Source organism: Mobula hypostoma, chromosome 1 (genome assembly GCF_963921235.1).
Source record: "Mobula hypostoma chromosome 1, sMobHyp1.1, whole genome shotgun sequence".
NCBI lineage: Eukaryota > Metazoa > Chordata > Chondrichthyes > Myliobatiformes > Myliobatidae > Mobula > Mobula hypostoma.
The window spans coordinates 126,649,187-126,669,120 of NC_086097.1; the positions used below are offsets into that span (position 1 = coordinate 126,649,187).

At 43.6% G+C, this 19,934-nt stretch overlaps 1 protein-coding gene across 2 annotated transcripts in view; it reads left to right on the forward strand.

The window, feature by feature from the left end:
• The first annotated feature begins 14,793 nt into the window (after positions 1–14,793).
• LOC134350402 (desmoplakin-like) overlaps positions 14,794–19,934 on the forward strand; it is a 66,948-nt gene continuing 61,807 nt past the window's right edge. Inside the window, exons 1-2 of one of the 2 annotated variants that reach the window (XM_063055555.1) lie at positions 14,794–15,200; positions 19,923–19,934. The exon at positions 19,923–19,934 is cut by the window's right edge and continues 82 nt beyond it. In XM_063055555.1, coding sequence (XP_062911625.1) covers positions 14,920–15,200; positions 19,923–19,934 — 293 coding nt within the window. In that variant the 5' untranslated portion in view covers positions 14,794–14,919. The remainder of the gene's footprint in view (positions 15,201–19,922) is intronic. The other variant, XM_063055564.1, reaches the window with a different exon arrangement.

Consider the following 19,934-nt stretch of genomic DNA (forward strand, 5'->3'; position numbering starts at 1 on the left):
TAATATCGGGAGGGGCGACCGTACCGTGGGGTATAGTATCAGGAGGGGTGACCGTACCGTGGGTATAGTATCGGGAGGGGAGACCTTACCGTGGGGTATAGTATCGGGAGGGGCGACCTTACCGTGGGGTATACTATCGGGAGGGGCGACCTTACCGTGGGGTATAATATCGGGAGGGGCGACCTTACCGTGGGGTATAGTATCAGGAGGGGCGACCTTACTGTGGGGTAAAGTATCTGGAGGGGCAACCTTACCGTGGGGTATAATATCGGGAGGGGCGACCTTACCGTGGGGTATAATATCGGGAGGGGTATAATTAAGATGCACACCCACTATCTTTTCTTTCCCCAAGGGAAAAGGGATCAAAAATTAGAGGGCGTAGGTTCAAAGTAAAAGGGGAAAGATTTAATAGGGACTGGGGGGGCAACTACTTCTTGCAAAGGATGGAGCACATATGGAACAGGCTTCCAAAGAAAGTAGTTCAGGCAGGTATGATAACATTTAAACAATAAGACATAGAGACATAGGTTTTGCCTTCTCCCCATAGCCTTTGGCATCATTACTAAATAAGTACCTATCAACTTGTGGATCTCATGTGGGAGTGATCTCACTGAAACCCACCAGATGTTGAAAGGACTAGATAGGGTGGATGTGGAGTGGGTGTTTCCTATAGTGGGGGTATCCAGAACTAGAGGGCACAGTCTCAAAATTAAGGGGCACCCTTTTAGAACAGAGGTAAGGGGGAATTTTTTTAGCCGGAGTGTAGTAAATCTGTGGACTGCTCTGCTACAGACTGCAATGAAGGCCAAGTCCGTGGGTATACTTAAGGCGGAAGTTGATAGTTTCCTAATCGGTCAGCGCATCAAAGGATATGGAGTTGAGTGGGATCGGAGATCAGCCATGATGGAACAGCAGAGCACATTCGATGGGCTGAATGGCCTAATTCTGTTCCCATGTCTTATGGTCTAACACACACACTAAATATACCTAGGCCTTTCAATATTCTGCATGTTTCAATGAGATCCCCTCCCATTCTTCTTAACTCCAGCAAGTGCTACATCAAACTCTCAGAGCCATCAAACACTCTGTATACATTCAACCTTTCATTCCCAGGATCACTCCAGTATCAGAATCAGAATCAGGTTTAATATCACTGGCATATGTCGTGAAATTTGAATTCACTTCCTGTTTAGAAAATAGCCTATGCCTTTATTCCTTCTACAAAGGTTCATGAACACACACTCGCTTGCACTGTATTGCATCTGCTACTTCTTTATTCATTCTCTTAAACTGTCCAAGTCCTTCTGTAGACTTCCTGATTCCTCAACCCTACATGCCCCTCCACCTACCTTTGTATTATCCAGAAACTTGGCCACAACGCCATCAATTCAGTCATCCAGATCGTTAATATATAACGTGAAAAGTAGCAGACCCAACTCCGACTCCTGCAGGAGACCACTAGTCCCAGCAGTCAAACTGAAAAAGCCCCTTTTATTCTCACTCTTTGTCTTCTGCCAGCTAGCCAATCTTCTATCCATGCTCATATCTATCCTGTGGGCTCTTACCTTATTTGGCAGCCTCGTGTCGAAGTCAATTTGAAACAACAATCCCCAAGTAAACAACATCCACCAACTCCTTTGCCTAACCTGACTGCTATCTCAGATCTGTTGAGCGAGCTCAGGAGCTGAGGCTCCACCGGCACTACATCTCGGATCCCTCTGCCTTCCTCACTCAGGTCCCAGCAACATCCTTGTAAGTTTTCCCTATGCTCTTTCAATCTTTCCTGTAGGTAGATGACCAGAACTGTATATCCTACTTGTCGCTGAATTTGAAACAGTTCATCTGATGGGTGTGACTGCCTTCCTGAAGCACAGTGTCCGAGCACCCTAACTCTCTCCCTCTCTGATGCATCACAGTGTTTGAAGCTCAAATTTCAGGTCAACTTTGAGCCCGAGTTCCATGAGCTACAACACTTGCTGAACATGCATTCACCAGGAACCACAATGATGTCCAACAGCTCCCACATCATGTGTCTACAACACACTGCCTGATCCTACATCCCTACTCTATTTAATTAAACACACTAGGAACATAGCCCTTCATATCCCTCCCATCCACATACCTATCCAAACTTCTCTTAAATGCTGCAATTGAACCTGCATCCACCACTTCTGATGGCAGCTTGTTCCACACTGTCACCACCCTCTAAGTGCAGAAGCTCCCCCTCAGGGTCCCCTTAAATATTTCACCTTTCACCCTTAACCTATGACCTCTAGTTTTAGTCTCACCCAAGCTTAGTGGAAAAATCCTCTTGGTTTTACCTTTACTCTATCTATACCCCCATAATCGTGTATACATCTATCAAATCTCCTCTTATTCTCCTACGCTCCAGGGAATAAAGTCTGAACCTGTACAACCTTTCCATAAAACAGATCCTCAGGTCCCGGGAACATCCTTGTAAATTTTCTCCGTACTCTTTCAATCTTTATCAACATATTTCCTGTAGGGAGATGACCAGAACTGCTCACAAAACTCCAAATTAGGACTCACCAATGTCTTAAACAATTTTATCATAAAGCTAAAAAAATTACAACTAACACAATTGAACCAAAACCTCAAGAACATGCAGAAAAGGGAAAGTATGGTTAACATATCCTAATATACAGTTCAGCGGGAAAGCAAGAATCATTGAAACAAATTTAAAGTGTGACAAAGCAAAATGTAAAAAAATACTCAAAACACTGACCCAAATGTATGAAAGAGATCAAAGGCAAAAGAATAGCAATCAGGTAAATGTAGGTCTTATGGTATCTTCATTATTGTTCATTTTTTATTTGTTTCTATTTTAATTAGAGATACAGCGCAGAAAAGGCTCGTCTGGCTCAACGAACCACACCAGCCAGCAACCCACCTATTTAACCCTAGCCTAATCACAGGACAATTTACAATGGCCTATTAACCTGCTAATGTTTGGCCTGTGGGAGGAAACTGCAGCATTCAGATTTAACCCATGTGGTCATGGGGAGAACGTACAGATTCATGAGCAGTTTCAGATGAACACAATGAAATTGCCAGTAAGTCCTGGAATTAGAAGGTGCAGTAAAAAGAAACTTCAAAATATTTAAAAATTATTTTCAAATGGGTGATTATACTACAAATTCAGAGAGCAGCACAGACCCATCAACTAAATAGAAAAAAATATAAATTAGAGGCTTTATTAAATTTGAGTGCCTATTGCTTAGTTGAACTAAATATTTAAAATAAAAGAATACTTAATTATATAATAGCCCAAGTCTTTTTTAATTAAAGAGTTGGAAAATGAAAATATCAGAGTGCAAGACTGAGAAATTCAAATTCACGTGGAATTCACTTTCAAATTCATCCTTAAGAAAATAGTGTCAGAGGGGGATGACTTTTATGTACAGCTCCTGATTCTGAACTTGCTTTACTTCCAAAGTTAAGTCTTACCTTTGGTTTAAAACATGCCCTCGTTTTTAAATCAAAAGTCAGCAGATTCTTTGCATGCCTCTACATGCAACTGGAGATTAGGTGGGCTAGCAAATTTGAAACAAGAAACAAGTGCCATCAATCTGCCCCACCCAGTGAAGATGAAATATATAAAATGAGTGGACTTTCTGGTCAAACAAGAAAGTTACAATATATAATCATTTTGACAGATTCAGTCTTCGTGTTTGGAGAAGTTTAAAATGCAATTCACAGTGTAACACCAAAGGCACTTCTATTTGAACACAAAAAAATCTCTTAATTTCAAACGCTCCATGCCAGTATTATATTAAATCACTTAGCCAGAACAAATGACCTTGCTCGGTTGTATATTTTGGCATTGTATGATTTGTTATATCATATACACAAAACCTATTTCAGACTAAATCTTAACTGATCATTATTCATTGGAGCCAGTATTTTCAGCTCCTACACATTCACTTCACTTGGGGAAACAGAAGTCTGTTCACTTGAGCATAGAGACCTCCAACTGCTCAGTAAAGCACAAAGTAAAATTTCGTTTCTCTTCTTTGTTGGGCTACAATATATAGTTGTAATCACTTAGTTAGAATATAAAGAAATCTTGCCTGCTGGCAAAACAAACACACTTTCTGTTTCAGAGTGTCTACTCTCTAATCACTTTTATTACTAAAAGTATCAAGAGTTCCTCCTTCCCTGCAGGACGACTTAAAACAAATATGGAAAATGCTGGAGCAGCTTTAACAATCCATGAGACCGAAATGATTCTCTTTCTCTCTCCCCAGGAAAGCTGCTTGATCTGCTGAACATTTGCATCACTTCACATTTATTTCTGATTTTCAGCATCTGCAGTTTATTACTTTGTTTAATTACTCCTCCTGCCCAGAACAATCAGAGAGAAATAGAGAACCAAACACACTCGTCCTCTGCTACACTCCCCTCAAGAATGCCTACTACTCTACTCTATCCCTCGACCACATTTTGGGAAATCTGACAATCTAACTGCCCTCCTCCTACCTGCATTGCAAGCAGAGACGAAAGAGCAAAGTACTCGAAGTAAGGAGGTGGCCGCAGGAGGTAGAGGAGTGGTTACAGGATTGCTTCGAATCAGTGGACTGGGCCATGTTCGAGGACTCGTCAGAGGACCTGAAAAAATAAGCCATGATTGTCACAAAGATACTTATGGACAAGTGTGTTCACACAAAATCACGCAGAGAAGACCTGGACTAAGCGATTCAAAATCTGCTGAGGCTTAGATCGGGGCATTTAGGACTGACGATCCAGGAAAGTACAAGAGGTCTAGGTATGATCCCCTGAAAGCCATCTCACACGCAAAGAGGCAATTCCAGGCTCAACCTGAATCAACAAATGTGGCAGAGCTTGAATGCTATCTTGCAAAGTAAAACCAAGCAACAGAAATGACAACAAGGTTTTGCTCCCAGATGAGCTCAGTGCCATTTATGCTCACTTTGACCGACAGAAAATGGAGGCACCTTCAGGAGCCCCACAGACCCAATGACCCTGTGATCCAAGTCTCTGAGACTGATGTGAGACCATTCTTCAGACCGTGACATAGGAGCACAATTAGGCCTCTCAGCCCATCGAGTCTACCCCGCCATTCCATCATGGCTGATTTATTATCCCTCTCAATCCATTCACCTGCCTTCTCCCTATAACCTTTGATGTCCTGACTAATCAAACCTGTCAACCTCCATTTAAATATACCCAATGGCTTGGCCTCCGCAGCTGCCTGTGGCAATGAATTCCCCATGATCTGAGCAGACTAGATGTCGGAATGGCTCAACGTTGGAGATCTCCTCCTAGAAATGGAAAGGTTCCTTGTGGCAGTACAGGACCCAATGATTAACAAAAGTACATAATGAAAGATCTAGGGCACTGATGTTTCCATACCAGGCTGTGATGCAACCAGCCAACATACACTCCGCCACACATCTATAGAAGTTAGTCAAAGTTACAGATGTCATGCTGAATCTACACAAACTCCGAATGAAGTAGAGATGCTGCCGTGCTTTCTTTATAATTGCTCTTACGTGCTGGGTCCAGGACAGATACCACCGAGGAATTTAAAGTTGCTGACCTGCTCCACTTCAGATGCCCCGTTGAGGGCTGGGTCATGGACCTCTGGTTTCCTCCTCCTTAAGTTAATAATCAACTCCTTCATCTTGCTGACATTGACTAAGCACTGTTGTGGCACCATTCAGCCTGATTTTCAGTTTCCCTCCTACATGCTGATTCGTCACCAGCTTGGATTCGGCCGGTGACAGCGGTGTCATCACCAAATTTAAACATGGCATTGGAGCTGTGCTTAGCCATGCAGTCATAAGTGCAAAATGAGTAGAGAAGGGGGCTAAGCACACAGCTTTGTGGTGAACCCACACTGATGTAAGTTGTGGATGAGATGCTGTTGCCAATCTGAACTGCCTGGGGTCTGCAAATGAGGAAATTGAGGATCCAACTGCACAAAGATGTATTCAGACCAAGGTCTCGAAGGTTATTGATTAATTTTGAGGTATTGCCAGTATTAAATGCTGATTTGTGGTTGATAAAGAGCATCCTGATGTATGCATTATTTCAGGCTTGAATGAAGAGACAACGACATAGCATTTCCTATGGACCTGTTGCGCTGGTAGGCAAATTGGAGCAAATCTCATGCTCTCGATCTCCTCACTAACTTTCAGTTCCCTGGCCCTGGCCCTGAACATCTCATTTTCACCATGGATATCCAATCTCTATACACTTCTATTCCCCATTAAGAAGACTTTAAAGCTCTCCCCTCCTTTCTTAATGAAGGAACCAACCAATTCCCCTCCACCACCACCCTCCTCTGTCTGGCAGAATTGATGCTCACACTCAACAATATTTTCCTTCAGCTCCTCCCACTTTCTCCAGAGTTGAGGGGCAGTGATGGGCACCAGTAGGGGACCCAGTTATGCCTGGCTTTCACTGGCTATGTAGAACAGTCCAGGTTCCAAACCTGCCCCGGTAATGCTCCTCGATTCTTCCCCTGATACATTGACGAATGCATTGGTGCTGCTTCATGCACCCATGCTGAGTTCATCAATTTCACCAACTTTGCCTCTAGCTTCCTTCTTGCCCATAAATTCACTCGGTCCGTTTCTGACACCTCCTTCCCCTTACCCGATCTCTCTATTTCAATCTCTGGAGACAAACTGTTGACTGACATCTTTTATAAACCTACCAATAGCCGCAGTTATCTTGACTACACCTCTTCCCACCCTGTCTCCTGTAAAAATTCCCTCTTCTCAGTTCCTTCGTCTCTGATGAATCTGTTCCCAGTCTGTGGCTTTCCTTTCCAGTACACCAGAGGTGTCCTCCATCTTCCTCCACCATTGATGCTGTCCTCACCCACATCTCCTCCATTTCCCAAACATCCATGCTCGCCCCATCTTCATGCCACCTTAACAGTGATATAGTTCCTCTAGCCCATGAGACTCTGCATCAAACATATAATTCTCTGCAACCTCTGCCATTTCCAAAGGGACCTGACTACCAAGTCTATTCTTACCTCCTCCCCTCTGCCTTCTGCAGAGGTCTTGTCCTCAGCAATTCGCTTGTCCATTCATTCCTCCCTACTGATCTCCCTCCTGGCACTTATCTCTGCAAGTATATAAAGTGCTCCACCTGCCTACTCACCTCCATTCAGGGCCCCAAACAGTCCTGATGTGGCCACCTCTGCATTGGTGAGACTTAAGCACTTCCGTTCCATCTGCCAAAATTAGAACTTCCTTATGGCCAAACATTTTAATTCAGATTCCCATTCCAATTCTGACATGTCCATCCATGGCCTCCTCTTGTGCCACAATGAGGCAACTCTCAGCATGGAGGAGCAACACCTTATATTCCGTCTGGCATATCATCCCGATGGCATGAATATTGATTTCTCCTTCTGGTAGAAAAAAATCCCCCCTCCCTTCTTCTATTCTCCACTCTGGCCTCTTACCTCACCTACTTATCACCTTCCCCTGGATCCCTTCCTCCTTACCCTTCTCCTATGGTCCTCTGCCCTCTCCTATCAGATTCCTTCTTCTCCAGCCCTTTACCTTTCCTACCCTCCTGGTTTCACCATCACTTTCTGGCAATCTTTCCCCTCTCCCCCACATTTTTATTCTGGCATCTTCCCCCTTACCTTTCCAGTCCTGAAGAAGGGTCTCCGCCCAAAATGACAATTATTTATTTATTTCCACAGATATGCCTGACCTGCTGGGTTTCTCTAGTATTTAGTGTGCGTTGCTTTGAACTTCCACAGAATTTTTTATGTTCTATCCATGACAGTATCTTATGCAGCCTCATGTGTGGCACCTTGTCAAAGGCCTTCTGAAAATCCAAGTAAACAACATGCATTGACTCCCTTCTGTCTATCCTGCTTGTTATTTCCTCAAAGAATTCCAACAGATGTCAGGGAAGCTTGAGAAAAGCTTTCCCCTTGAGGAAACCATGCTGACTTCAGCCTATTTTATCACTTTCCTCCAAGCACCCCGAAACCCCGACCTCGATAATGGACTCCAACATCTTACACTGACACCAAAGTCAGGTTAATCTGCCTACACGTTTTGCTTTCCTCCCTTTTTAAAGAGTGGAGTTGCATTTGCAATTTTCCAATCCTTCAGAAACATCCCAGCATCCAATGATTCTTGTATGTTAACTACAAATCCCTCTGCAATCTCTTCAGCTACCTCTTTCAGAATTCTGGAGTGCAGTCCATCTGGTCTAGGTGACTTATGAATCTTCAGACCTTTCAGCTTCCCAAGAGCCTTCTTCTTAGTAATAGCAACTATACTCACTTCGGTCTGACATTCTCAAATTTCCAACATGCTGCTGGTGTCTTCCACAGTGAAGACTAACACAAAATATTTATTAAATTCATCCATCATTTCTTTGTCTCCCATTACTACCTCGCCAGCATAATTTCCCAGCAGTCCAATATCCAATCTTGCTTCTCTTTTACTCTTTATATCTCTGGAAAAATGTTCGGTATCCTCTTATATTATTGGCTATTTTACACTAATATTTCATCCTTTCTCTCATTATTGCTTTTTTAGTCCCTTGTCAGCCATGGTTGTCTCATCCCCTCTTTAGAATAATTCTTCTTTGGGATGTATTGATCCCTTGCCTTCTGATTTGCTCCTAGAAGCTCCAGCAACTGCTGCTCTGCCATCACCCCTGCCAATGTCCCCTTCCAATCAACTTTGGCCAGCTCCTCTGTAATTCTCTTTACTCCACTACAATACAGCTTCTCCCTACTATGATCACTACCTCCTAAGGGTTCCATTACTTTAAGATTCTTAATCAAATCTGGTTCATTACACAACAGCCAATTCAGAATTGACTTTTCCCCAGTGGGCTCAACCACAGGCTGCTCTAAAAAGCCATTCTACAAATGCTTCCTCTTAGATCCAGCATCAACCTGATACTCCCAATCAACCTGCACAGTGAAATCCCCCATGATTATCGTAACATTGCCCTTCTTACATGCCTTTTCTATTTGCCATTGTAATTTGTACCCCCACATCCTGGCTACTGTTTGAGGCCTGTATATAACTCCCATCGGGGTCTTTTTATTCATGTAGTTACTTAACTCTATCTCAAGGATTCTACATCATCCAATCCTATGTCACCTCTTTCTAAGGATTTGTTATTTTTTTTTGCTAACAGATCCACCCCCACCCCCACCCACCTGTCTGTCCTTTCCATATAAGGCGTATCCTTGGATGTTAAGCTCCAATTATGATTTTCTTTCAGCAGCGAGTCAGTGATGTCCACAATATCACATGCTAATCTCTAGCCGCACTACAAGATCATCTACCTTATTCTGTACGCTACATGCATTCAATATAACACCTTCAGTCCAGTGTTCCTCACCCATCTCAATTTTGCCCCCATTTTACTGGAATTTAATTCCTTATCCCTTTCTAAACTTGTTGACTTTTTACTTATTCAGAAAACATTTATAACCTCTCCTGCAGTCTCCTTCCCTTTACTTCATCCTCAGTGCTCACTGCATCTACCGTCTACCAGCTGCCCCATCCTCTATCAAATCACTCCGGTGCCTATCCTCCTGTTAGTTACTTTAAACCTTCCCCAACAGCTCTAGCAAAGCTGCCACCAAGGCTATTGGCCCCCTTACATTCAGGTCATGCCCTCCCCAGGAGAGATCCCAGTGAACCTGAAATCTGAAACCCTGCCCTCTGCACCAGTTCCTCAGCCACACACTCATTTGCTAAATCATCCTATTCTTACCCTCACTGGTGTGTGGCATGGGCAGCAATCCCAACAGTACTACCACTGAGGTCCTGGTTTTCACTTTTCTTCCTAACACCCCATATTCTCTGTTCAGGGTCCCTTCCCGTTCCCTACCTATGTCGTTGGTACCAATATATGACATGGCTTCTGGATTCTCAATCTCCCCCTTTAGGATGTTGTGGACCTGATCGGAGACATCCCTGACCTGGCACCTGGGAGACAACACGTTATCCAGGTGTCTCTACGGTGTCCACAGAATCCCGTGTCTATTCCTCTAACTGTGGAATCCCCTGTCACTACCACACTTCTCTTCTCCCTCCTTCCCTTCTGAGCCACAGAACCAGGCAGGGCCAGAGACCTAGTCACTGTGGCTTTCTCCTGCTAAGAACTCTCCTCCCCCCAGAAATGGCATCCAAAGTAGCATATTTATTATTGAGGGGAACAGCCACAGGGGTACTCTGCACTTTCTCCCTATTCCCTTTCCTTCTTCTAACAGTCATCCAGCTACCTGCCTCCTGCAATTTAGGGGTGACTACTGCCCTGTAGCTCCTATCTGTCACTTCCTCATTTTCCCGTATGATCTAATTGCTTAACAAGTTCTAGTTCCTTCCTTAACAAGGTTTGTAAGGGGCTACAGCTGTATGCACGTTGTGCTGATGAAGTTATCATGGAGATTGGAGGTCTTCCAGAGTTCCTACGTCTCACATGAAGAATATACCACTGACCCTGAACCCATTCCCACTGCACTAGCTATGTGCTAATAGACAGAGAAAGAGAGAAACTTTCCTCGCGCCTTTGCCTCTTTTCAACTAACCCTTGAGGGAAAGTCTGAAACTAACCACTCTTACACTGGCCACTCTCACAATGGCTACTCTGCTTAAACTTCTTTGCCAAGTGTCTAATAAACCGTGATGATTGAAGCCCATCAAAAAATCCCGAAAGGCCCCGAGCTTTTAAATCTTGTGGCACCTCACCAACAAGTGACCGCTCACGATGATTGAAGCCTGCTGAAAAGTTGGGAGGGTGCATCCATGGAAAAGTTCAGGAGGGTTCATCTGTGCTGAGTATCTGGACCAGACAGCATTACCTGGCCAAGTACTGAAGACTTGTGTTATCAACTGGCTGGAACATTTACAGTTATCTTCAACCTCTTGCTTCAGCATTCTTGAAGCAGGACCAAGAAGGATGTGGTAACCTTGCTTAACGACTATCATCCAGTACCTCTTACGTCCTCTGTGATAAAGTGCTTCAAGATATTGGGGGGGTCACAAAGCATTTCAACTCCTACCTGAGGAGTGATCTGTATCCACTCCAACTTGCCTACCGTCAGAAGAAAGTAGCAGCAGATGCCATTTCATTGGCCCGTCACTCAACTCTGGAACACCTGGACAATGAAGATGCATACATCAGGACACTTTTCATTGACTATGGCTTGGCATTCATCACTATCCCCTTGAAACTCATTAATAAGATATAAGACCTGGGACTTGATACCTCCTTGTGCAATTAGATCTTCGATTTCTTCACTTGCAGGCCTCAGTCAGAATGGATTAGCGACATTATGTCCTCCGTAATCTCCATCAGCACAGGTGCATCACAAAGCTGTGTGCTTAACCCTCTGCTTTATACTTTATAACTGTGTATCTATGTCTAGGTACAGCTCCAATGCTGTACCGAAGTTTGCTGATGTCGCCACTGTTGTCAGTCGAATCAAAGGTGGCGGCGAACTAGCATACATGATGGAGACTGAAAATCTTGTTCAATGGTGCCACAACGACAACAACCTCTTACTCATCATCAGCAAAAACCAAAGAGCTGATTATTCTTTTGCAGGAAGAAACTGAGATCCATGAGGTAGTCCTCGTTTGGGGATCTGGGGTCGAGGGGTTCAGTAGCTCTAAATTCTTTGGTGTTAGCATATCAGAGGGTCTATCCTACGATCAGCATGTAAGTGCCATCACGAAGAAGGCAGAACAGTGCCTCTACTTTCTTAGAAGTTTGCAAAGATTTCTCATATTACCAAAAACATTGACAGACTTCAATAGGTGCACAGTGGAGAGTATCTATCTGGTTGCACTATGGCCTGGCATGGAAGCACCAGTGCCCAGGAAAGGATAACACTACAGAGCCCAGTCCAATACAGGCTAAGCTCTTCCCACCATTAAGCACAATTACATGGAGCATCGACACAAGAAAGCAGCATCCAAGTTTCAAAGGTTTCAAAGGTACAATTAATGTCAGAGAAATGTATACAATATACATCCTGAAATTCTTTTTCTTCCCAACCATCCACAAAAACGGAGTGCCCCAAAGAATGAATGACAGTTAAATGTCAGAACCCCAAAGACCCCCCAGCTCCCCCCTCCCATGCATAAGCAGTAAAGCAATGAACCCCCTCACCAGCAAAAAAAGCAAGCCCCCCCCACTGAGCACTCAAGCGTGCAGCAAAGCATCAGTAAAAACACAGACTTGCAGTACCCCAGAGACTACTCGTTCACCCAGTAATTCGATATACCACAGGCTCTCTCTCTCCCTAATAAGGGAAAAAGAGGTGTCCCCTTTTCACAGGGAGAGGGGAGACACAACAAATGTCTTGCTGACTTATGATGTTAAAAGTCTGTCGTGTCGCTTCTCCCGAACTCTGTGCCCAAAGAACTCGGGACGCTGGGCACACAGCCAGCAGCCAGCTCGCTGCGTTTGATCTTCTGTCTCCCACGACGCAACAGACAGCGGCACTGACCTTGAGTCCTCCCGCCTCCAGGGCCATGAAGTCCCGGAACCCTGAAGGCGCACTAGTCTTCTTGGTCGGGTCCTTGGTATATCGAATATCGGCCAGTCGTAAGACCCTGAGAGTGGGTCCCATTCCCGCAAAGAACCGAAGTCAGTGTGTAACTCCAGATCAGGGTCTTCAAAAGGACCCTGAAAGGGAAAAATAGAGATATTAAAGATAGAAATAGAGCTGTTTCTGAAGATGCAAGTAAAGGAGTCGCCGTTAGGCACCATCATCCTCCTAAGCTCCACCTCTGTCAAAGTTCAAAGTAAATTTTATTATCAAAGTACATATATGTCGCCATTAACAACCTTGAGATTAATTTTCCTGTGGGCAAACTCAGTAAACCTATAGAATGGCAGCTATAATAAGATCCATGTAAGATCAACCAGAGTGCAGAAGACAACAAACTGTGAAAATGCAAACATAAATAAATAGCAATAAGTATCTAGAACATGAGATAATAGAACATAGAACAGTACAGCACAGTACAGGCTCTTCGGCCCACAGTGTTGTGCCAACCCCAAACCCTGCCTCCCATAATACCCCCCACCTTAAATTCCTCCATATACCTGTCTCGTAGTCTCTTAAATTTCACTAGTGTATCTTCCTCCACCACTGACTCAGGCAGTGCATTCCACGCACCAACTACTTAGTTATAATGAGATCAAGAGTCCTTAAAGTGAGATCATTGGTTGTAGGAACATATCAATAATGAGGCAGGTGAGTGTTGTTATCCCCTTCTGTTCAAGAGCCTGATGGTCGAGGGCTAGTAACTGCTGGTGCGACTCCTGAGGCTCTTGTACCTTCTACCTGATGGCAGCAGTGAGAAGAGAGCATGGCCTGGGTGGTGGGGATCTCTGATGATGGATACTGCTCTCCTATGGCAGTGTTTCATGTCGATGTGTTCAATGATTGAAAGGGCTGAATCCATTACCTTTTGTAGGATTTTTCATTCAAGGGAATTGGTGTTTTCATACTAGGTCATGATGCAGCCAGTCAATAGACTCTCCACCGCACATCTATAGAAGTTTGTCAAAGTTTTAGATGTCATGCCAAATCTCCACAGATTCCCAAGGAAGTAGAAGTGCTGCCATGCTTTCTTCGAAATTGCACTTCTGTGCTGGGTCGAGGACAGGTCCTCTGAAATAGAAGAACTCGTGAATTTAAAGTTGCTAGCCCTCCCCATCTCTGATTCTGCGATGAGGACTGGCTCACGGACTTCTGGTTTCCCTCTCCGGAAGTCTACAATCAGTTCCTTGGTCTTGCTGACATTGAGTGAGAGGTTGTTGCTATGACACCACTCAGCCAAGTTTGCAATCTCCCTCCTGTATGCTGACTCATCATCCCCTTTGATTCAGCCCAGGCAGGTGGTGTCATCAGCAAACTTGAACATGACATTGGAGCTGTGCATAGCTACACAGTCATTGTTGTAAAGCTGGAAGAGTAGGGGCTAAGCACACAGCTCTGTGGTGCACCCTGTTGATGGAGATCAGGGAAGAGATTTTGTTGCTAATCCAAACCGAATGGGGTCTACAAATAAGGAAATCTAGGATCCAATTGCATAAAGATGTATTGAAGCCAACATCAAAGATCCCCACCATCCAGGCCATGCTCTCCCCTCTCTGTTATTGAGCAGGTAAAAGAAGCCTTAGTCCCACACCATCAATTTCAGGGACAGTTATTACCCAAGGCTCTTGAACCAGCACGGATGTCTTCATCAACCACAACCTGAACTGGTTCTACACACTTGCAGACTCACTGGCAAGGACTCTATAAATGCCCTCAGTATTTTTTATCTGCAGAATTTGTCTTCTTTTGCACACTGGTTGTTTGTCAGTCTTTGTTTATGTGCAGCTTTTCATAAATGCAAATGCATCTCTTTATTTTCCTGTATTTGCCTGCAAGAAAATGATTCTCAAGTTATCACATGGTCCTTTGATAATATTTTATTTCTATCTTTAAGAAGCAACAGATGCGGAACACGATAAGTTGCTCTGGGAACTCAATGTCAGCATGTTTGGAGGGAAATAGACAGCTGAGTTCAAAGTCAAATCAAAGTAAATTTTTTTACCAAAGTATGTGTACTGTACTACCTGGAGATTCATTTTCTTGTAGGAATGCCCCACCCTAGACTGAGTTGCTGATGGCCAATGGGTGTTTCAGGTTTAAGGCGGCCAGATTACTCAGGGTATGGGCGGCAGCCGAGAAGGGTGTAACCAGGCTGCACCCGAAACTGGGCGGAGTGTGTGAAACTAAAGAGGGGGTGTTACTGTAGTCTACCTGCAGTGTCGCAGGAAGGCACGGAGCTTTACGGCCTGCTGGGCTCCTTCCGTCACCCGTGAGGAATAGTTGGAATTCCAGCGGCGGATAGAGGCGAATCCATGAGTTTGCACGGCTCGCAAACGGGATTCAATCGGCGGCAGTCGGAGCGTCGCTTCACGGTCGCCGGCTTCTCATCCCACAGCGATGGACAGACGGAAACTTTCCTGCCCTTACAACAGTCCTATGGGGGAGTCGGAGGGACGGTTCTGGCCGGAAACCAGATGTACGCGACGGTGGGAAACAGAAACGAGAACTTCCACGCCAGCACCAAGCAGCGCTCAATGTATAGCCCCAGGAACTCCCGCGGCTTCGATTTGGGCATGCAATCTCAGTACAACAGGTAAACACTGCCTCAACCAGCCCTCTATGGCAAGTTAAGCAGCTTCCTTTTCTTTAGGTGTTAAAAGTTTCTTTTTATTGTTTTGGATGTATGTTCCCTAATACCTTATTTAAAATAAAGAACAGGAGGAAATTTTCTTTGGGAAAAGAGTATACAAGTTGGCCATAAGTTCTTGTACTACATCAAAATGGACCCTTATCTGTACTGGGCATGCCCAGACTGCTGCCTTTTAATTGTGGTAAGCTCTAGTTCGGGTCGCATGTTTCAACAGGCTTGCGAATTTGCTACCAATAGCATTGAGTAAGAACACCTGTTTCTATTTGAATTTTTAAAATGTTTTATTTAAATAACTCGCCGAAAGAAGGCATCATTAAGGACTCATTTTTTTTTACAAATGTGTCGGTTTTCAACGTCCTACACCCAACCCCGCCTTGAGTAATTTACGAAGCAGTATGCTGGAGGGACTATAGGTCCAACAGCATCTAGGAAAGGAGAAAACGCGTTTGTGTGTGTGTGGTCTCGAGTTACATATTAACGATGCTGTTCTGGAGAGTATTTCATTGTACCTGTACACGGCCCTATTTGTGCATGTGACTGAAGGTTGGGTGTGGTGGGCATTGAACAGAACAGGCCCTCCAGCCTCTGATATGCCAACTCTTTAACCCACTCTAACCCTCCTCTCCCACATAATCCTCCTCTCCCACATAATCCTCCATCTTTATCCCATGGGTCTGCCTTAATTCTCTCAAACATCCCTAATGTTTCTATTTACCACTACCACTGTCTTAACAGCACATTCCATACACTTACCACTTTTTTTTCCCACAAAGAAACGCTGCATCTAACATCCCCTGTACTTTTATCTGTATCTTGTTTTACGGTGGTTGGCATCCAGTGTTAATGGTGCATTACCGCACCCCCTGTACTTTTCTCCCAACACTTTATTGTTATACCCTCCTGTATTGGCCATTTCCACTGGGGTTGAGGGGGAGAACCTCTGGCTGTTCACTCTATCTATGCCTATTATATTATTATTTTCCTCCTCTCACCTTCCTTTTCTCCAAAGAGAAAAGCCCTAGCCTGCTAAACAATAAAAAAAAGAAACTTTTTACACCTAAAGAAACCTATCCCTATGAGACATGCTCTCTAATCCAGGCAGCATCCTGGTAAATGTCCTCCGCACCCCCTCTCCCTAAACCTTCCTCCTCCTCCTCTTAATGAGGTGAATAGTGTTCAGTTCTGATCAAGTGTGGTCTAACCAGTGTTTTACCTCGCAGCACTTGAACTCAATCCTCCGAGTAATAAAGGCCAACAAACCGCATGCCGCCTTATCCATCCCCTATCAATTTGTGCTGCAACTTTGAGATGTCTATGGACATAAACGCCCAAGATCTCTGTGTATCCACACTGTTAAGAATCCTGGTAATAACCCTGTATTCTGCCTTCAACTTCATTCTTCCAAATTGAGTCACTTTACATTTTTCTGGGTTGACTACCATCAGCCACTTCTCAGCCCAGCTTGCCAGTCATTCAAAGTCCTGTTGTGATCTGTGACAACCTTCCTACAGTGTCTACAAATCCACCAACCTTCGTGTCATCTGCAAACTTACTAACCCACCTTTCTGCTTCCTAATCTAAGTCCTTTATAAAGAGTAGGGTTCCCAGAACAAATCCCTGGGGAACACCACTGTCACACCTCCAGGTCGAATGTGCTCCATGTAATACCGTCCTCTGCCTTCAATGGGCAAACCAATTCTGAATTCGTGCAGACAACTTTTCCTGGATCCCAGGAAGCGTCTTGCCTTTCAGAATGAGCTGCCGTAGGGAACCTTGTCTGAACTGAAATCCATACACCACTGGATATTAAGAACAAGTACAGCAGGTCTGCCCCATGAGTGAGTTATTCGATAGTGTCGGAAGTGGACTTGTTGTGCAGCCTCCTTCAGCCATTTAGGGAAGAAGGTGTCAGAGGTAGTGTGTGGTCTAATGGGCGGTTTGGGTGATTGTCTTGGACATTTTTTTGTGATCGCAAGACCTTTTGTTTGACATTGGTAATAGAGAATACTGAGAGTCCGATTCACTGGTTCATTGGCGATCTGACGGCATGTGGTCCTCGTGCCTCGGGGTAGCCTGTTGAGGCCACTGGTTAAGGAGATGCTGGAGCTGGCTGTGTTCCACTGGGTGGGGGTGCTGGCTTCTCCTGTCAGTGCTGCCCTCCAGTGTGCATTTGCATGACAAGCTTGTTCATGCAGAATGGAGGTTCCAGGACAACATCCTATGTACCACCAATCTACAGGTCATGACACTCACGGACTTGGGCTATATTTAAGAAACTTGTTTTGTAACAATGTTTTTCCACAATAATAATTAAATGTGCTATTATTGCTGTGTGCAACTGTTGGTACTGTGTGTTGCAGGGGAACATTGCTTTGTTTGGCTGTATTCAGATGTATGGTTGAATGACAATTAAACTTTTAAGTTGAACTTGATATACACCATATCCATTTCTCTACCTTCATTAATGTTTTGTCACTTCCTCAAAGAGTTCAATCAGGCTGTGAGGCACGGTTTGCCCCTCAAAGCCGTTGTTGGCTATCCTTAATTGGACTATGCTCTCCAAGTGATTGTAAATCCAGCCTCTCAAAATCCTCTCCAATAATTTAATCTTGTGCCAAAGTGAAATGGCGTGGGAGTTGAGGCTAGCACGATCACTGTAATTGACAGCAATATTATACTCCTGGTTGATGTTTTCAACCTGAAACCTCGATAGCTCCTTTCCAGTATAGGTGTTACTTGATCTGCTGAGTTTTAACACAAGGTTTTTTTCCCCACTCTTATTAAATGGGATGGGAACAAGTTTGAAGGGGCTGTTGATCTACTGCTCCTATCTTCTGCTGTTCATTTTCCTCTTGTGCCTTTCCCTCATCGGTGCATTCTTTACCCAAATATTAACTCCCAGCCCCTCTCCTCTCCCTCCTTTATAATCTATAGCATAGCAGTGTCTCAATTATTAATGTTCTTAGTTTTGGTTTCATTGCTGCACAGACAGATTATATCTGTAACCTTCTCCAGCACCTGTGAGATTTTTGAATTCCTCTAGCACATTGTTGATTTAAAACGCTACCATTGGCATCCATACGCTCAGCCACCCTCACCATTTCCCAATAGAATTTTTGGTGCCTTGTTCTGATGGTTTTGTGATAACGTGCATATAATGAAATTCATATAATTTGCTATGCACTATAAGGTATGTAAGGTTTTTACTTGCCTCCTTTTGACTTTTTATATAAGGGGGAAGTTGAAGTAAAACTGAACTACTGATGTGAATCAGGTGACTTATTAAATAATGTTTTCTGTGCTTTCGCACGCACGGAATTTGCAAATTGCTACTCAAGTATTTGCGATTATGGAATAAAAATTGCTCTGGGGGAATTTGTGGGGGGGGCCAAGGAGAGAAGAATAAATATTTTTACTTGGCTCCATTTCACTTTTGCATTATTTTATTGTACTTAATTTTTATGTTGTGCACACTACTGTTTCCGCAAAACATGTTTTACAACATTGGTCAGTGATAATAAACCTGACTGATTCATTTCTTGATGCATGCACAGATGACTTGGCTTTGTGTCGTAAAAATCACACTATAGGTTGTTTCCAAGGTCCCTGTAATGTGGGGTCACCTTCAGTGAGACATTAGACCATAAGAGATAGAAGCTGAGTTAGGTCATTCAGCCCATCAAGACTGATATTCTCTCAACTCCATTTCTTCCCCACCATAATTTATAACCCCCTTACCAATTTAAAAACCTATCAGTCTCTGCTTTAAATGCATCCAATGGCTTAGCATGCATGGCAGTCTGTGGTAACGAGTTCCACAGATTCACCACCCTCCTGAAGAAGTTCCACCTCACTTCAATTTTAATCGGCCTTACTTTACTCTGAGTTCGTGCTGTTGGATGATGGACTCTCCTACTAATGGAAATGTCCTCTCCATGTCAACTCTTTCCAGGCCTTTCTGTATCTGCATTCACCAGCAACTTTGATGTGTGTTGCTTGAATTTCCAGCATCTGCAGAGTTCCTGTTGTTTGCCTTTCTGTATCTGGTATGTTTTTAAATGAGATGCCCCTTCATCCTAATGAACTCCATTGAGTATAGACCAGAGACATCAAAGTGGCCTCATAGATTAACCATTTAATTTCTGGACATTTTTGCGAACCTCCTTTGGGCCCTGTTAAGGGCCAGCACATCTTTGGGCAGAAAATTGCCCACAATATTACAAATGTGATCTGACTGATATTTTAATTATTGTAGGGAGACTTGTATAAACTTATGAGAACATGTGTCAAGCCAACAATTTGAGCAAATTTAGTATCTTCGGGGAAAACTAACCTTAATTTTTGTTTTCAAGGATGTTCTATCCAATCCGTCTTCACCTCCCATCTTAAAATAAAAAATATGATTAATTTTGAACTTTTTTCTGGTTTGATTAAATATTTCATTTTCTTAATTGAAGTACTTGTTTTGCAGAGACACTAAAATTTCTGATTTTTAGACAAATTATGTCAGAAATTTTCTAGTATTTGTGCTAACAATTTAAGGATTCTTTTGTGTTAAAATGTACTGAAGTGTAGAAATAGATTCATGTTACAGTACAGAACAAAGTTTTTTTTATACATAATGTACAAGCTTCTAGACACACTTTGTTTTATCTTGCTCCGTAGTGGGGATATGCT